General features: G+C 42.5%; 2 protein-coding genes across 5 annotated transcripts in view; one reads left to right on the forward strand and one right to left on the reverse strand.

Moving 5' to 3' along the window:
* The window catches only part of AGPAT5 (1-acylglycerol-3-phosphate O-acyltransferase 5), a 156,504-nt gene that overhangs the window by 51,822 nt on the left and 85,456 nt on the right, over positions 1-19,226 (forward strand). The window lies entirely within an intron of this gene.
* LOC309385818 (glutathione S-transferase-like) lies at positions 357-19,157 on the reverse strand. Of its 4 annotated transcripts, none has more exons than XM_081940553.1 (7): positions 19,031-19,157; positions 9,556-9,705; positions 8,366-8,417; positions 7,077-7,209; positions 5,960-6,101; positions 4,303-4,434; positions 357-856 (listed from the first exon to the last, which is right to left on the reverse strand). In XM_081940553.1, exons 2-7 carry the CDS (start codon positions 9,640-9,642, stop codon positions 734-736), a joined length of 669 nt encoding a protein of 222 aa, XP_081796679.1. In that variant the 5' UTR covers positions 9,643-9,705; positions 19,031-19,157; the 3' UTR covers positions 357-733. The 4 variants fall into 4 exon arrangements, with proteins under 4 accessions (XP_081796679.1, XP_081796681.1, XP_081796680.1 ...); XM_081940555.1 differs by having other exon boundaries at positions 9,556-9,692; positions 19,031-19,140; XM_081940554.1 differs by lacking the exon at positions 19,031-19,157 and adding an exon at positions 10,907-11,063.

Genomic DNA, 19,226 nt, shown 5'->3' on the forward strand with positions numbered 1-19,226 from the left:
TGTGCTGTCGTGGCTCTTAATGTATGTAGCACACTAAGAGCTGCCCTTTCCTGTCTTCCCACCACTGCTGCCCAAGTCAGATGCTTCTTCCACAGCTCCATCCTAGAGGGTCCCAAGGATCAGGAGGGGAATGAGTTTCCAGCGTAATATATGTGTTTTGCCAAAACAAACTAGTCCACTTTCCAACTCTCAGCTGCAGACTGGTTGTTCACATCAGCAAAAGTTTGCAATTTGAAGATTCGTTTGTAGCCGAAGTAGATGGCTGTAGACTGGAATGCATTGCTATCATAAAAAAATAGAATGTATTGCTGTAAATTGAAAGGATTAAGGTCTGTATAGACTTCCGCAGAATTACATTTTACGTGGTAACAAAAGAGAAATTTATTGAGTTCTTTTTCTTAAGTTATTACTACATAGTAACAACTATAGAGATTGTAGTTAATGACATTCCAAGTAAGAAATCACTGGGTTTCTTTTAATGTATAAACAGCAATAACAATAAAATCATATGAAAAAATAGGATTATACCCAATAATTTTAGATACAAGGCCTTCAAAAATATTTTTCATCTAAATTACTGATTTTTTTCACTGTTTCCAAAGGATTGTGATTATAAAACTAAAAGGAATTGCAATTTTACTTAGTTTATCTTTCTAATAATACAGCCAGTTAAAATCAGTAATATATTGGAGGGTGGGGGGGACATGTTAGTAGAAATATTTGGAAAAACTCTTTAGAAATTGAATATTTTTTTAATTTGTGCCAGCATGTTGTCATCCAATGGAGGTTTCCTTTGACTTCCAGGCTGCAAGAATTTCTTTATTGTAGGTATATTGCTTATTCTTGTTTTGAAAGCCTAGGAAAGATAGAAAAAATTCTCTTAAAAGACAATGAAAAATAAGATACGAGTTTACCGGCTGAAAATGCTATCTATTTCTAGATGCAAAATGAAAATGTAAGGCTAGTTCAAAATGTTGAAGTACTAAACGTTTTAAATGCTAATATTACAAAGTACTGCAAAGAGACATGACAATGGGGGAGGTCAGAAATCTTAATTTCAAAACATTTTTCTGAAAAGTAAATTGGAAATTAGCAGAAAAATGCACACTCCATAGAAGTTTGAGGAACTGGTTGTTATCACAGAACTATTGTGAGATTAGGTTTTCCTTTTCCCTCGTCCTTCAAATTTATACAATAAAATTGCTAGGTTCTTGGCGTTCATATAATTCCTCTACAGCAGGCTGACAAACTCGCAGCCCGTGGCCTGGATGCGTCACACACTGGCCACGCCCGGTTTAGCAAAGGGGGGAAAGTCGTGATATGTCACGTGATGACGCTATGACAATGCAATTTTGACCCCCCTGCTCTACAGAAGCAAGATTCTTCAAATAAAGCTCATGCCTCACTAATTAAGCGAGTGTATATTGACTAAGAATCATATTTGACAGATAATATGTAAGTTTTGGATTCTCGATACTAGCTTTGTAATTTGTCTTAGATGTTCTTGGTGGAAGACTCCCAAATCCTTTCCAGTATTTAGATTGCTAAGAAATCATTGGGGGGGGGACCCACAAATTTATTTCTTTTTCCCCCCTCTCTCCCTCCCTTCTCTAGTCTTCCCTCTACATTCCTTTTTGCCCATCAAATCACCTGATGGTTGAGCAATTATTGGAAATAGTGCTTAAATACTGAGCAATCTGTACAAGTTCAAACTGCAATCCAGGCTAAGCTGCAAAGAAAGAATCTGGCAATGTATCAAAGAGCTGTGATGCTTCAGGATGTGTGCAGTTTTTAAACGGAACTTTGCCTTCTTGGATCTTTTTGATCTATACCCAAAAATCAACTTCAAAGAAACATCAACTAGAGATAGTATTGATGAAAAGTGCCACAAGATTCTTCTGCAGCTAAACCGGGGAGATCTACCCGTGCAGAGTCTGGTGAATCAGGAAATATGTACATTTAAGTAAGAACAAGAAAGCACACTTAAGTTCTGGGACCTCATGAAATTGAGATTCAAAGTCCTGATTGCACTTGGAAGGGGGGGGGGAATTTCTAAGCATGTGCCATGTATCAGCATAGGCCCATGATGGCGAACCTATGGCACACATGCAGTGGCAAATGGAGCCATGTCGCCTGGCACATGTGGCATCGCCTGTTCCTCTTCCAGGTTTCTGGTGCGCATGTGCATGCAACAATCAGCTGGCCTTCGCACATGCAGCAGTGCCAGAAACCGGAAGAGTTAGTCTTCCAGTTTCTGGCATGTGCATGCATGCCGGCCAGCTGATCATTGCATGTCCATGTGTGCCAGAAACTAGAATACCAGCTGTCCAGTGCACATGTGCGTGCTGGAAACCAGTGTTCATTTTTCCAATGTGGGCATGCCCCCTGTGCCACCCCTCTTCCAGGTCACTTGGTGCCGAAAAGGTTTGCCATCACTGGCATAGGCAGTAATTAGAAATCAAAAGGGCCATACAGGTAGTCCTCAACTTAGAACAATTCATTTAGTGACCATTCAAAGTTACAACATCACTGAAAAAAGTGACTTATGATCATTTTTCACAATTACAACCTTTGGAGCAGTCCCATGATCATGTGACCAAAATTCAGATTCTTGGCAAGTGGTTCATACATATGACCATTGCAATGTCCTAGGGTCATGTGATCACTTTTTTCAACCTTCTGATAAGCAAAGTCCATGGGGAAGACAGATTCAGTTAACAACCAGGTTACCAACTTATCAACTGCAGTGATTCACTTAAGAACTATGGCAAGGAATGTCACAAAATGAGGCAAAACTCAATTTAAAAATTCTCACTCAACCACATAAATTTTGGGCTCAAGTGTAGTCACAGGTTGAGGATTACCTGTATATCATCCATATAAAGCAAAGGGACAGAAATTCATACTCATTCCCTACATGAGCTGCAGACGTCAAAGCAAGTATCATCATCATCATCCTCGTGGCATTCTAGCAGCTGCAGTGGTTCTTTTCAAATAATCTCCATCAATGCCTGACAATCTGGTCCCGGGATGGCGAACCTGTGGCACGCGGAGCCATTTGTCAGGGCACGCGAGGCGCTGTCCTGTCAGCTGGCCAGCACGCATATGTGGGCTGGCCAGCTGAGTTCACCCTTTTTTAAAGCCATTTTTCACCCTCCCAAGGCTCCAGAGGCTTTATAGGAGCCTGGGGAGGGTGAAAACAGCCCCTCCCCCCCGAGGCCCTCCGAAGGCTTCAGGAGCTTCCCTGAAGCCTCCGGAGTGCAAAAAAACGGCCCTATGGGCAAACCGGAAGTTTGGGAACGGACTTCCGGTTTACCTGGAGGGTTGTTTTGACTGCTCCGGAGGCTTCAGGGACCTTCAGGAGGCTTTCCTGAAGCCTTTGGAGTGTTTAAAACGACCCTCCGAGCAAACCGGAAGTGACTTCTGGTTTGCTCGGAGGGTCGTTTTGACTTGTCCGGAGGCTTCAGGGAAGCCTCCTGAAGGTTCCTGAAGCCTCCGGGAGGGCTCTGCGGGGGCAGGGGGGCTGTTTTCGCCCTCCCCAGGCTCCTATAAAGCCTCTGGAGCCTGAGGAGGGCGAAAAAAGCAGCCCGTGGCCTGGATGCGTCACACACTGGCCACGCCCGGTTTAGCTAAGGGGGGAAAGTCGTGATATGTCACGTGATGACGCTATGACAATGCAATTTTGACCCCCCTGCTCTACAGAAGCAAGATTCTTCAAATAAAGCTCATGCCTCACTAATTAAGCGAGTGTATATTGACTAAGAATCATATTTGACAGATAATATGTAAGTTTTGGGTTCTCGATACTAGCTTTGTAATTTGTCTTAGATGTTCTTGGTGGAAGACTCCCAAATCCTTTGGAGTGTTTAAAACGACCCTCCGAGCAAACCGGAAGTGACTTCTGGTTTGCTCGGAGGGTCGTTTTGACTTGTCCGGAGGCTTCAGGGAAGCCTCCTGAAGGTTCCTGAAGCCTCCGGGAGGGCTCTGCGGGGGCAGGGGGGCTGTTTTCGCCCTCCCCAGGCTCCTATAAAGCCTCTGGAGCCTGAGGAGGGCGAAAAAAGCATGCAAAAAATGGGGTTGCGCCTGCAGTGCATGCATGCGCACGGGGGGGCGTGCATTGCATTATGGGTGTGGCACACCCGCACATGACCCCCCCTGCGCTCCCACTTATGGCACGCAAGCCAAAAAAGGTTCGCTATCGCTGATCTAGTCTCTGTATTTACACTCTGTGAAAATACAGACTGCCTTATATACTGCAGTCACATGGCTTGCCAATTCCAACAGTTTTAATAGTGTCCTTACCTTCAGCAGAGGAAATTTAGTGAGAGCATCAGACTTGAATTCTTCAACCATTAAGATAGCTTCCAAGAGATGAACATCTGCCCAACTAAACTGGTTACCAACCAGAAAATTTTGTCCATGATCTTTCAAAACCTATAACATGAAGAAACCCAAGATAAGATTTGTCCGCTAAGATTGCAAAAAGCAAATATATTATTTTAGACAGATAAGCTTCCCTGGTACATTTCTAACAGATGCAATATTTGCAACAGGAGCAAAATAATTGCTTTGGCTGCTGGTGCTATACAATGGATGGTTCCATACTCTTCAAAGGTAGTGCTAGAGTCCAGTAACCATTGTTTGGAGAGTATTCTGATTGCAAGATATACATTTAATAAATAAATAAATTCTGCATTGTCACATATTTACATCTTGGGAAACCTACACTGGGGGATATAGATTCTGAGTCAGCCTTTCCAAGCTTGTAGGTTTCATATAGACATGATTGCAACCCCTATCATCCTCAGCCAGTACAACCATGGGAATTACAAATGCTTTAGTTCAGGGGTGTCAAACTCAAGGCCCCGCGGGCCGGAATCAGCTCATGGGATGCTTAGATCTGACCCATGGGGCTGGCTGGAAATATCAAAGGACCGGTCTGTGGTGCCTCTGCTGGCCAAAATGACAGAGGCCCCCTGCAGCCCGTTTTTGACTGGGAGAGTGTTGTAGGAGGCCATCTAGGAGGAAAACAGGCCACCCGCGGGCCACCTAGGGCCTCTGCTTGGCCCATTTTTTGGCTGGGAGAGTGCTGCAGGAGGCCGTGTAGGCCAAAAACAGGCCACCCGGGGGCCGCCCAGGGCTTCTGCGCAGTTTTCAATCAGTAGAATGCTGCAAGAGGACTGGCTTGGACTGGATTACAATTATGTGGCCTCATGTAAGTGCCTGATCTGGATAGAAAACAAGCCACCTCCTATGTTAATACTACAGTTTAATGCCAGATTTTTACATACTGCAGGTCCATTTAATCTACAATCAACAATATATTTTGTATTCTATATTCTATTCTGTATCTATAATTGACAGCCATTTCTATTTACCATCCTGGAAATTTACCTCTGCTGTTAGATCTTGTATTATCATGCTGTTCATGCTATTGTATTTTTATTATTAGTTGAATAATAAAAATGCAATAGTATAAATAGCTTTTCTAACAGGAAAAGCAATTTACTATTAAACAATGGGGTGTACATTTAGAAATAAAATGTTTAGTGGAATATGAAGAATAAGTAACAAACGTTTGCTGGTAGTAGCTGGTAGAAGAGATGGGAAAATTGTTATAATAAGAAAATTGTTATAATAAAAAACTGTGGAAAGAAAGAAAAGAAATGAAAAAATGCAACTTGAGCCTGTGTCAAACACCCACCCAGACACACACCCACCCAGACACACACACACACACACACACCTCCAAAGTCAAACACATCCCTGATGCGGTGTTCAATGAAATCGAGTTTGACACCCTTGCTTTAATTCAACCAAACTAGAAGGAAATACATCCACCCAGATGCTTCTGTGCATGCAAAGAAGTGCTGCACGAGTGAACCGGTAGTAAAATAAATTGAAACCCACCACTGATGGGGAAGATGAGTTTTAAAGCCCCTGCCTCATTATCACTTACCTTCTCATATGCTGGAAAATATCTGGTTGTAGCTCTTTCAATAATCAAGTCTTTTTGCTTTTCTTTATTTTCTGCAGGCTGTAAAGGAAGCATCATTATCATTCCCATCAGATCAGTGGTTCCTTCCACATACATGTCAATCCTGAAAGACACAGTCAAAGGGGAGAGAGAAAATATTTTTAAAATTAGGTGACCCTGAATTGGGCCCCAAGTGAGTATAGGGACATGTATCCATTAGCTTGACCTGTATAAAAATTATTTAAAATTAGTAAGTTAGACTTTTTTGGCAGGGGAGGCCATTTAAGAAATTTAAACCTGATAGAAGCATTTCTACATCCTTCTTAGTTCACATGTGCAACCTAAGGCCTGATTCCACTTTGCATGCATTAAATGCATTAAAGATTAGTCAGTTCAGTCAGTTAAAGACAGCCGGTTCCTTTCCATAGATTGTCAATTATTAATGCATATTAAAGGTGCATTAATAATTGGCAATCTATGGAAGGGAACTGACTCTTTTGGGAAAAAAAGGTTTAAAAACATCTTCCACAGCTGCTATCCTATCAAACATATTTTTCTAAGATCACTGTGCATGAGGAGAACTCACTGTTGGTACAAACAGTGCTGGCCTTCAAATGAAACACTTCAAGCAACATGGCCGATATTGAAAGAAGCTGAACATTTTAACTCATTAACAGTAGGAAGCTCATTCCTGCTTCAGAGAAATGCTTTCAAAAAAATAAAGTCTTGCTACATTCACTTTACAGTGTTGCCGTTTAAATCATTGTTTCCCTACTTATTTCCACATTGCTAAAAAGCTACTTGCCCCAATCATTTGAAGTCCAAATGAAAGATTTTACCAGGCAGGGAAAATAATAATACCGTATCACTGATCTGTATTGCAAAAACTGGAGTGACCAGCAGATGGGAGAAAAGAGCTACAAAAAGATCCATCTCTTTACCGCCATCTAGTGGTTGTTTGCAATACTACAGTCTATACTGCATTCTTGAATGCTAATATAAAGCTACACCTCAAAATACATCTGTATTGCATGTTATATTTCTGTTACAAGTTTGTAATAAATTCTAGATTTTAATCAAGATAGTCATAACCCCGTACAGTGCTCTTTCTTTCAAATCCTTTCCATAGAGATTGTATTTTCCTGCAATATAGCTGAGAATGGCTCGTGTTTGCACCAGCTTCATCCCATCTATTTCCACCATGGGCACTTGCTGGAAAAGCAGGTATCCATCTGGTGAAAGACAAACAAGGAAAAAAAATCAGAAAATAGAAATTCAATTTAAATGAAACTAAAAAAATGTTAATTGAATATTTCAAATTGATTCGACTGGCCTATTTAATATGCTTTACTATTTTTTAAAAAACTATGCGCAAGGATTACAGCCTCAGGCTAGACAGCACACCTTAACAGAGCAACATCCATGTATAACCAGGATATTTAATTATTATGAATTAATTTCTTCAACTCCCAGCAATTTTAGGAATAATTTTGCTGGTTGAGGAAATCAAATCAAGCTCATCATAGGAAGGGCTCTTTTCCGAGCGCCAAGTCATTCACATTGTAGGTACAATTCTACTGATGATCCAAATGTACAGATAAGATAAATGGAGCTAAGTAGTGTTGAAAGAAATGTCCTTCTGAGTTCGGCTCCAAGTGGGGAAAAAGACACTGGAGACATGGAGGCTGCTTGGAAAGATGGTTTTAATGGTGGACAGGACCACATGGCTTGAGCCCTGAACAGAAAAGGTGATCACATGCTTCAATGTTGGTGGAGAAGAAGAGAAGGGAAGGGAAGGGGCTTGCTAGGCTTTTTATAATCTGTGCTGCCCCACCTATCTGTTTCCTGTTCCTGTGTAAGAAATGTATTCTGATTGGTTGCCAGACTCCCATGGGCCCGGGCAAGGGCAACCCTCTAGGCTGAGTTTTGAATCCAGGTTTGATTGAATTCTCAGATGCCATGTGGTCAGTTGAGTAAAGGCTTATATTATCATGCCTTCATTCCCATCCCCCTGGAGCTGAAGGGGAGAACTCTTTATTATGTAAAGTGGACTAGCTTGGCCTTCTTAATGGCCCATTGACAAAGTGGGGATGGGCAGGAAGCTGCAGGAATTTGTGTTTAAAATGTGTTTCTCCCTTTTTCACATCCAGGAAAATATAATATTCTGCCTTTTCAATATTTCCTAGGATATTTCATTTTTCTGGGAGAGGGCTGGGTGATAACTTCCTACAGTAGTATAAGGAGTAAAAAAATCCCTGTTTAGGATTGGCTCCAAAAACAAGCTATCAACTGCCCAATTCACCTCAAAGTAGAATGCCAACAAACTCTTGCCCTGATCTCATGATAAAGTGGATAATAAATTTTATTTAAAATTTGCATCCAACTCACCACTGCGCAACTTCTCCAGATCTTTATTCGTTTCCAAAAATTGTTCTTCAAACTGCAATGCAGAAATAAAATGAAATGCTTTCTCCTTGTTTTATAAGATCATTTTGGAGAAAAAACAGTAGCTCATGCTTGGCTCTTTTTTTTTTTTTAAACAAGTTGTGTTTAAAGAAAAAGCCCCATCCCAATATGGCAGAGGTTTCCTATTCAAGGGTAGAGGCTGATTCAGGTTTTTATGAAGAAGTAATAGGTGCCTTTGCAAAATGACAGTGGAAAGAACCTGTTGCATTTGCAAAGAGGCTGCCAAAACTACAACACCAGTTTAAAAGGTCCCAAATCAAGGGTGAAATTCAGCAGGTTCTGACAGGTTCTGGAGAACCGGTAGTGGAAATTTTGAGTAGTTTAGAGAACCGGTAAATACCACCTCTGGGTGGTTGGGAATAGAAATTTTGCAGTGTCCTTCCCCTGCCACGCCCACCAAGCCACACCCACAGAACCGGTAGTAAGCAAATTTGAATTTCACCACTGTCCCAAATCCTTCAAGGTGACCTCAGTGCCTGTAATTTCAGCCTTGCAGTTTTCATGCCCACAATTTGCTTCCTTTGTTCTGGAATATTTCCTTCAATTTCCTCACCTAGCACATGAACATTCCTAGTGCCCTTTGATCCAAATTCTAATCAAATTCAACTCTGCTGAACTTGTTGCAATCAACCAACTGCAAAAGGCTTTACAAGCATATCGCCTAAAAAGGAAATCAGCTCCGCATTTTTAATTCCATTGCAAAACATGGCTTTGATCTGGAACCACTCTAATCCCCTTCCCAATTCTGATTTCATTGTCCAAACAGGTATATTAACCCTCCCCAAACTTGCATTGATTATCATATCTCTCTTTTTTTTTGCACCCCAGATGCTTTAAATTCACCAATCCAGAGCCTCTCTAAGATTATGAAAAATCTGTTTCACAAGAGAAAAGAAAGGGGAGCCCTGTCCCCCAAGGCAGAAAATATCTTATGAACGCTTTGATCCTTGCACCTGTGGATGTATCAACCCATCCATTTCATGAAGAATCTGTTCCAAGGGTGAATCATTGGTCAGTCTCTGATGCTGTATTAGAAGATCCTTTTGAGATGCCAGCCAGAGCACTGGCTGAATTCTTTGCCGTATGCCTGCAAAAAGCATGATAAAACATACCTCAACTCCGGCTGCCGCAAATAGCCAGCGGATAGATTCCATTTTCCCTCTTCCTTTAGTGTAGTGCAGTTTAGGTTTCCCTGCCATCTTTTTGGAAATTCTTCAGACTCTCAAGCTCCGCGCAGCAGGAAGATGGACTTTGTGGATGTCCTAAAAGAGAAGTAGAAGAGGAACCATTATGAATCCAGATGTCACTGCTTTTGCCACAAAAGTCATGAAATTCAGTCCACATAGCATACCCTGAGCTGAACTTCTGGACTGATCTTCTTCAAGAAGACCAGGCTGTCACTTACTGGTTGGGTTCAGAGGTGGTATTCTACTGGTTTGGACCGGATCGCCCGAACCCATAGCGGAAATCGTGGGTGGCTCTGCCTACCCGCACCCAGCTCTATGGCATCCCACCTAGGCCCTTTTTTTGCCAAAAGCGCATGCATGAGCGCGCTCACATTTGCGAACAGGTAAGGAAGTTATGTGTATATCACCCCTGGTTGGGTTCCCATCTTAAAAAAGAATTCAACAGATCTAATTTTCCTCAATGCCACCACCAGTAGTTGGAAAACTTGGCATTCTTAAATTTCTACTTGCCAGCCCCTCTTCAACAATGGAAAAGTCTTGCTAAAAAAAAACAAAAAACCCTGCAACCCATTTGAGAAGATGACTTTAGAAAATCTAAGACTACTCTTTGAAGTATCAACATCTAGCTTGAGAGTTAAGAAACCTACAACAGAACAGAATAACAAAGTTGGAAGGGACCTTGTAGGTCATCTAGTTGAACCCCCCCCTGCCCAAGCAGGAGACCCTACACCATTTCTGACAGATGGCAGTCCAGTCTCTTCTTGAAAGTTTTCAGGGATGAAGCTGCCACAATTTCTGAAGGAAATTTCTGTTCCATTGATTGACTGTTCTGTCAAATTTTTCCCCTTATTTCTAAGTTGAATCTCTCCTTGATCAGTTTCCCTCCATTATTCCTTGTCTGGGCTTTGGGTGCTTTGGAAAAAAGGTTGACCCCCCTTCCTCTTTGTGACAGCCTGTCAAATATTGGACCACTGCTATCAGGTCTCCCCTGATCTAATTAAGGCTCCATTATGGCTCAATTTTAAAACAGCATATCTCATCAGTCTCAAAGCAATTTGTTTCAGCTTAAGATACATCTCCCCCAAATCTACCAACTCCAGAAAGCTTCAAGTTACCTATACAATCCCAGAAGTATCTAATATAATAATATACATTGCAGGCCCTGAATGTATCTGTAATCACTGCCAGACAAATCTCGCATAAATGTCCATGTAGATCACACTGCTTATCGTAGCAGGCACTGTAACTGCCAGAAGAAGCAATTAAAAGCACTCACCGGGTATGACTTCTCTGCTGGGTAATTGTTGTGAGAAATGACTCCCAAATCAGCAAGAAGCCTGAAATTCTACCTGCTTTTGTACAATAGCACTTTTTGGGAGGAGTGGGGTGGACAGGGGGATATAACCCAGTTTTTAAAAAAACTGCTTAGTCATACCATATCTGCTTTCAAGGATGAAGGAGTTCGAATTAATTTATGAACTAAATTTTGCAACAATTAAAAAAAAACCCTGAGAGCGCAAATGATTAACTTGGGTTTAGAGCTGGTGAAGGAAGGTCACTTATCACAGGGTCATTCCTCAGCTATGCAACAGATAGACCATTCAGCAGGAATACTGTAGTTTCTTTCACACAAGGGGAAAAAATGTATCAGTTGAATTTCATGCTGTCATGCAGCTGATAGAGGGGGGGGAAAAATTCACCAGCCTTTGGGCCCAGTTTAGCTCCAGTCCTGACAAATGTACATTCACACAGTTGTCTTGGTTACAAGTTGGCTCTGCCAATTGACTTGGGGCCCTTTCTGGAATAGCGAATAGATTAGATAAAATCCTCCCTCGAGCCCCTTTATATGCACGAAGCTCTTTTTGTCTAGTTGATTATTGATATTAATGTTTTAATGCTGAATGCTTTAACATTTATAACTTTTCATCGTCTTTATTGCTGTTTATGATAGTATAAGCTGCCCAGAGCTGGTTGACAGTGAGATGGATGGCAAATAAATTTAGTAAATAAATAATACAAAATTGGCTTGCTATTTCTTTCTTCCAGAATATAATTTCAAGCCCTCTACTTAATCTAAAGCAGGGCTGTCAAACTCTCGGCCCATGGGCCAGATGCGTCACGTGCTGGCCACGCCCCTGCCCGGTTTAGTGAAGGGGGGAAGTTCCAATATGTCACGTGACGCTGCGGTGATGACGTAAGTGTGACACCTGTGGCCTAAAGCACTGATCTTCCAAAGTGGTCTGTGAGTGAAGCGCAAACCAATTTTTTCTCTCTTTAGTTTTCTAGATAAGCCAAGATGGCAAATGCCTGGTGAGGCTAACTAATCAATTATAGAGTTGCCAATTAATCAGAAAAAGTAGCAGATCTGTATTCTTGTTCTTCAAAGGACTGCCTGATATGAGTGAAACCAAGAAGCATATTGTTTTAATTTATATCACACAAGCAAATACTCAGGGATATCTAATAATCTCTGATTTCAAGAAATGTGTGTGCAGGGCACACAATTGTGCTTATGATCAACTAAGAGAGTCCAGGTTATCCCCCCAATGTCACGCATACAAAGGAAAAAGAGACTGAAGACCATACAGGTTCTTTTAGTGACCTTTTGAAATTACAACGGTACTGAAAAAGTGACTTATGATCATTTTTCACACTTACGAACATTGCAGCATCTCCAAAGTAACATGATCAAAATCCAGGTGCTTGGCAACAGACTGATATTTATGATGGATGCAGTGTCCCAGGTCACGTGATCACCTTTTGCAAACTTCTGACAAGCAAGGTCAATGGGGACCTTAACACCACTTAACAAAAGATGAGAGGCTTCTTTTTCACCACTTACCCAACAAATGCAAAATGATTTTGCCAATCAGAGAGATATTTTGATAATGAGTATAGCCATTCTGTGGAAGTTCACTGGAAGAGCCCACCATACCCATTTGGGAAATGTATCAACTGGTTTCTGAATGCCCTATTGCAGGGATGTCAAACTCAAGGCCTGGGGGCTGGCCTGCCCACAGGGTGCTTAGATCTGGCCTGCGAGGATGCCCTGGAAACAACGAAGGAATGGCCCGCAGTTCCTCTATTAGAGAAAACAGAGCTTGGGAGGGCCACCCGCGGCCCGCCCAAGCTCCATTTTCACAGGCAGAGGGTTGCAGGAGGCCATCGCAACCGAAAACGGACCTGAGAAACCTGTTCGCTGGCAGAGTGCTCGGGCCACCAATAGGGCCTATTGAGACCAAAGCAAAATTATGAAGGGCTGACAGTTCATCAGGTTCTAAGAAAAAACGAATTCCAAGTTATCCCGTGCGATTGTTTGGTCTTTAAATGTTTGATAATACATGGTGAAGTAAACATCTTCGAAGGAGTGGAGACACATGGTCAGTGACTGGATGGTGTTTTCTGACTGGCCAATCCAGCTAAAGGAGATTATCCAGATAATCCACTTGCATTCTGGACAGCTGCTCATGAATGAGCAGCAGGAATTGTGGTTTCTGTAGTCAGATTGTGAGTCGAACACCTCAGGGTTGAGCAAATTCCAGGAAGCACAAAACAGCCATGTAATCCTTATAGGTACACTGCCAAAATTAGGTCTAAGCAGCTTTTCAGCTATTAAGAATCTTAAAATGGACAACAAGGCTGATAACATACACTGGGTGACTTCACTGCAATTCTTAGCAGGAAATAAATGTTCTAAAGAGTTTAAGGAGAAAAAAAGGACAAATACACCGTCCGTCCGTCCCCCTTCTCTCTTTTTGGAATAAATAGCAACAGGATGACTAAAATGTTGATTTTGGAAATTTTTGAAACAGACTGATAATCCAGATGGATTTGAAATAATACTTTGAAATTAATTATAAATATCCTACCCCTGTAAAAATTCTGTTTGAATTCTTTTTCAAAAAACATTAGTATGGGCATTCGAACACTGGACACTAGAGGGAACCAGAAAGAATGGAACATTACAATTAAAGTGGAAAAACACCTTTTGGCTCACTAATACAAAATGAAGCAAAATATTCTAATATTTGAAGAATGATATTTGAACAACGTAACAATTAAAGGGTATTTTTGAAGAATGGACCCAAAAGTTAATTTTTAGCTGCCCTTATAGACAGACTGTGTTTAAAAGAAGTTTTGGAAGAGGAACAAGTTTTACCTAACTAGACTGAGACTGATTTGACTTTTATTCATATTGTAAAACTCTTGTGTAGTTTTGTATAAATAGTTTTTTATTCATATTGTAAAACCTGAATAGTTTTGTATAGTTTTTATTCATATTGTAAAACTCTTGTAACAAAATCTAGTTTTGTGTACCTCTTATTCTTATATAAGATTAAATGCATTTAAAAAATGCTGTATTTTTCGGAGTATTAAGATGCACCTTTTTCCCTCAAAAAAGAGGGTGAAAATCTGGGTGCATCTTATACACTGAATATAGCATTGTTTGCCTCCCGAAATCCCACCCCCTTCACCAAAATAGCCGTGCATAGCTTTTAGGAGCCTTGCAAAGGGATCCTGGGGGGCTGAGGAGGGCAGAAATGAGCCACAAACGGGCTGTTTTTTTCTCAGTTTTGCCCCCCTCCCCAGCCCTCAGGAGCATTCTATAAACCTCCTAAATTGTCCCTCTGGAACTGACTTGGTTCAAAGAAACAAAGCTTTTAAAATCAGTCCTGAGAAAATGAAGGCCTAATAGTGTGGCTTTAACACAAAGGTGTCAAACTCACATCATCACAGCGGCATCATGTGACGTATGGTGCCTTTTTTCCCCTTCGCTAAACCGGGGGTGGGCGTGGCCAGCATGTGACACACCCGGCCCATGGGCTGCAAGTTTGACAGCCCTGCTTTAACACATGGATTCAGCTGTTTTCTCATTTGAAAAAAAAAACCCTACTATCAAATCACCATTACTTTCCAGATTGCTTTCTCCCTCTGCATAAATTGAATACTGTCAATCTATCAACAAAAGAAATGATTTCCCACACCCTGAATAGCTGAGGGACATCCATAATGGGAGCTCTTTAAAGGAGCTTAAATGCCAGCAGAGTATTTCTTTATTTTATTTATTTATTTATTCATTACAAATTTATATGGCTCCCCATTTCACACCCGGTGAGTAATCAAACTCTGCTTAATGAGTTTATGTAACTATGAAAAACAGACGTTTGGTGAAACTAATTACCGTAACTGTGACAAAAGTCAAAGCCAGCAAAAAATTTTTAACTGAGTTAAAACAGCACAAAAACATGTATCTCTTGTTTCAAACACAGCAGCAACTTTGCGGCTTGTTAAAGACTCACAAAGATGACCCAGAAAAAGCATCTTTGGGGACAGGAGACTGTTAGATTGAGTAATGGAAAGGCACACACAGGCTAACGGTAACAACAGCTCTTTATTGTAACAAACAAGTATGAACAATCCAGCGAAGGTTGAGTCTGACAGCAGCCCTTTTATAGGGAGCTGTCATCTTCTTCGCCTTCTGAGCTCTCGGCCTCTGCAGCCTCACGATGTACGTTTGTGTTCTTTCGCACGTCTTGTGGAGTGCTTTGGCGCTGCAGGGTTCTCTTGACTTGATGGCCGATTCTGATGCCCTGGCTTCGTCCAAGGCAATTTGTGGAGTGAGGTTAGATTTGGCAAGTAACCTCCTCTGTAAATTAATGTCCCGCACACCGCATATGATGCGGTCAAGAATGAGTTCATCTAGGTCTCAGAACTCATAGTACGCTACGACCCTTCGTAGTGCTGCAACATACTCGTTGATTGATTAGCCTTCCTTCTGGTTGCGAATATTAAATTCATGCCAGCAGACGTGCTTAGACAGCTTGGGAGCGTAGTGAGTCCTCAGCGTCTGCTGGAGCACAGACCAAACGACTGATTGTAGCGGCGTTGGCTCTGATAGGTCTTTGGCACTTTTGAACACTTCCCGTCCACAGTAACCGAGGAACTTGTTCTTCTTGCAGCCTTCAGAAAGGCCCATGAGGTCATTAGCTTCGAGGAAGCAGTCAAACCTCAGCATATACGAGTCCCAGTGCTCAGTGACTGGGTCATACGGAGTCGGTGGAGCATACATGGCCATTTTTTGTTCTGAGGGCTTTTTGAGTTTGCCGCTCAAAAATGGCTGCTCAAAGCCGTGCTGAGCTCTGAGCTGGATTTACTTGCTAGATTGCTACGCTCTTTTTTGGTTCACCTAGTTGCCTTCCAATCCTACCTTCATCGTCAGTGTTAGATTGGGTAATGGAAAGGCACACACAGGCTAACAGTAACAATAGCTCTTTATTGTAACAAACAAGTATGAACAATCCAGCGAAGGTTGAGCCTGACAGCAGCCCTTTTATAGGGAGCTGTAAGACCCTTCGACCAATGAGATTAAACTTCTGTTCCCGCCAGAACAGAGGACCTTGGTGGAAACCACTATAGTTGAAGCTAGTATGTAACAGAGACCATGAGTTCTAGTTCGGGTTTAGGCATAAATCCAGCTGGGTGGCCATGAGCCAGTCAATTTCTCTCAGCACTATTGTGTTTCCCCAAAAATAAGACAGGGTCTTATTTTCTTTTCACCCATGAAATAAGCACTTAGCCTTATTTTCAGGGAGGTCTTATTATTTTTGAGGTGCAGGAGGCAGAGAGCATGGTCACTTCATGGCTGCTGCTGTGTTGCAATATTTTCAGGGAGGGGTTATTTTTTGGGGAAAGCTTATTTTAGCACATGCGCTCAAAAGCCCGATTGGGCTTATTATCCGGGGAGGTTTTATTTTCAGGGAAACAGAATAGGAAGGAGACAAGGCTAAGTAAGCCACTTCTGAAAATCTTGCCAAGGAAATTGCAAGGATTAATCCATGCAATTGTCATGAGTCAGCACTGACTCAAAGGCTCCAAACCAATGCCCCCCCCCCAAAAAAAAACATATACTGTAACACAACTGAAGTAATGGCTTGATAACCATTTATGCATTGATTTCAGAAAGTTGATTCCTAAAGAGGCCTGAAGTAGCTTCAGAGGAACAGAGGAAATCAAACCTTAGTCTCCCCAGTACTGCCAAGAAAAATTCCACATGTGGTTAACAGTGTAAAAATTAGATTCATACATAACTGTCCTATGCAACTGGCCTGTGTGTGTGTTGTCTTTTACAGGTAGAATCACCATAATCCTGTGATCAAAATTAAGGTGCTTGGCAACTCATATTTTTGATAGTTCATATCAAAGGTCATATGATCACCTTTTGTGAGCTTCTGCCAAGCAAAATCAATGGGGAAACCAGATTCACTTAACAATCTTATTACTAGCTTCAGTGCTTCGCTCAGCAAATGTGTCAAGAAAAGATCATAAAATGGGGCAAAACTCATTTAACAACTGTCTCACTTAACAACATAATGATTGTGCTTTGTGATCATAAGTTGAGGACTACCTGTATAGGGCAGTTTAGGAGCATTAAGAAGCCACTCTTAATGGCTAATAAGAATGGAATTCATAAATAAAAAGGAAAGGTTTAAAAGAGTTGTTCGTCTGTCCTGCAGTTCCTTGGGGTGTCTTTTTTTAAAAGAATGAATGGAAAGAGATGAGCCAAGAGTTAAATTATCTTGCTGGCTAAATGAGCATTACAAACTGAAATTCCTCCCAAGTATTGCATTTGCAAATATTGGGTTTAACCTAGAGCTTCCCAGCTTCCAAAGGACAATCTTGGTATTTCTGGTTGACGTTTTGCAATCAGTTAACCAATTAACCAGCCTGAAAATGCACTTTGAACAGTTCACTGCACACCCGACTGCAAAGGGCAACTCTTGTCTTTAATATATCAGTATGAAGAAGGCCTGACAGCCCTGCCTTCTGCATATTGACTCAGAAGAATGCAGCTTCACGGTGTTTAAGGACCTTATCTTCTCAGTTTGAAAAGAGTTTTCAACAGAGGTTAGCAGCCTACCAGAATGAAAGCATCCAAAGCTTTCCCTCAGATCTGCCAGAGCTTCCTCTGTTGAATTGATGGCTGCCACAAAATTCAATTCAGCCACTCTTCCCAAAAATAAGAATCCAAACTTCTGCTCTTTTGATGCTTATTTAGTTGTTTCCAGTGGCGTAGCGTGGGGGGTGCAGGGGGTGCCGGCCGCACCGGGTGCAACATCTGGGGGGGCGCGCTGACTCGCCCCACGCCGCCCTTTGCCGGACTGTGGCCGCCTCTTTCCGTGCCCGGCTTGGCCCGTGAACTAAGCTTCCCGGCCCTGGCACGCCCAGGCCCCTCCTGCGCACCGCCTACCTCCCAGCGGAGCCGCCAAGACCCGCCGCGCCGCCCCCGTGGGAGCCGAAGGAGAGCGGCGCTGCGCTCCGTCTGCCCGCGGCTGCAACGCCACCGCGTCCTCCCGCTCCGCCTGGAGCGCCCCGGGGAGCCGGCGCCTTCCCGAAGCCCCCGGTGCTTCTCCCACCCCCGCGGCACCTGCTTCCCTTCAGTCGAACCTTTTCGCGCTGCCCTGTCGAGCTCCTCCTCGGGAGGAAGGCAGGAGGCCAGCATGGAGAGCCTCACTTGACTGATGCCGACCCAGGGGCAGCTGCAGTCGGGCCGCCCTCGGGTTAGGGGGCGCAAATTACTTGCCCCGGGTGCTGACAACCCACGCTACGCCACTGGTTGTTTCTAAAATCCATATGGCTGCTTACAGAGTCTGGGAAGCGAACAGCAATGGCCACAAATATAACTCAGGTAAATCTGTGTTGTGCCAGCAAGCTCCTTCGTCAGATAGGCTTTTTTTGTTTTTGTTACAATTCTCAATGAATTAATGTTTTGTGTCACTTCTCCTACAGCTCGTCTACCTTGTTTCCCTGAAAATAAGACCTCCCAGGATAATATGCCTAATTGGGCTTTTGCGTGCATGCGCTAAAATAAGCCCTCCCCCCAAAAATAAGCCTCCCTGAAAATATTGCAACACAGCAGCAGCCATGAGGTGACCATGCTCACCGCCTCCTGCACCTCAAAAATAACAAGATCTCCCTGAAAATAAGGCCAAGTGCTTATTTTGGGCTCAAAAGAAACACAGTAGTAGGATTCTTTTATTTTAAAAAAATCCAAAAATAGCTTGCCAAATGTATTTCACACAGCCATTTCCTCTTCCTCCTCCCAACCAATGTTCAGATACTAAGAAAATAAAGCCTTAATGCCTTTCAGATCTGCCCTTTGTCCCTTTCCAAGTCTGCCTCTCCCTCTCCCTCCCTCCCTCCCCCCCTCTCTTATCTTTCCTGTTCTCTCCATGTCCCACTTTCTCTAACCAATATTGCCAACATTATAAAATACAAAAAATGAGGGTTTAAGCGGAGACTATAGCATTTGCCTTACTTTCCCACTCGGTTTGGATTTTAAAATCAGGCAAAGTAAAAGTGATAAACTAGCTTCTAACTCACCCTAGATTTCTTTACTAACCTCCAAATCTTGTGTCCTGCTGAAAATTCTTGGTTGAGAACTGTATGAGGGTGTCTGCCACGTTGTTCAGTGCATTTGCACAATGCCTGCTCCTGAACAGGTCAGGCACTTTTGTCTGAGGAGCCCAGCAAAACTTGAAATCCAGTCTTTCTGTCTCTCTCTCTCTCTCTCTTTCTCTCTCTCAACCTTCCTCATG

Source organism: Natrix helvetica (assembly GCF_964273705.1).
Source record: "Natrix helvetica genome assembly, chromosome: 2".
In the NCBI taxonomy this organism is placed as follows: Eukaryota; Metazoa; Chordata; class Lepidosauria; order Squamata; family Natricidae; genus Natrix; species Natrix helvetica.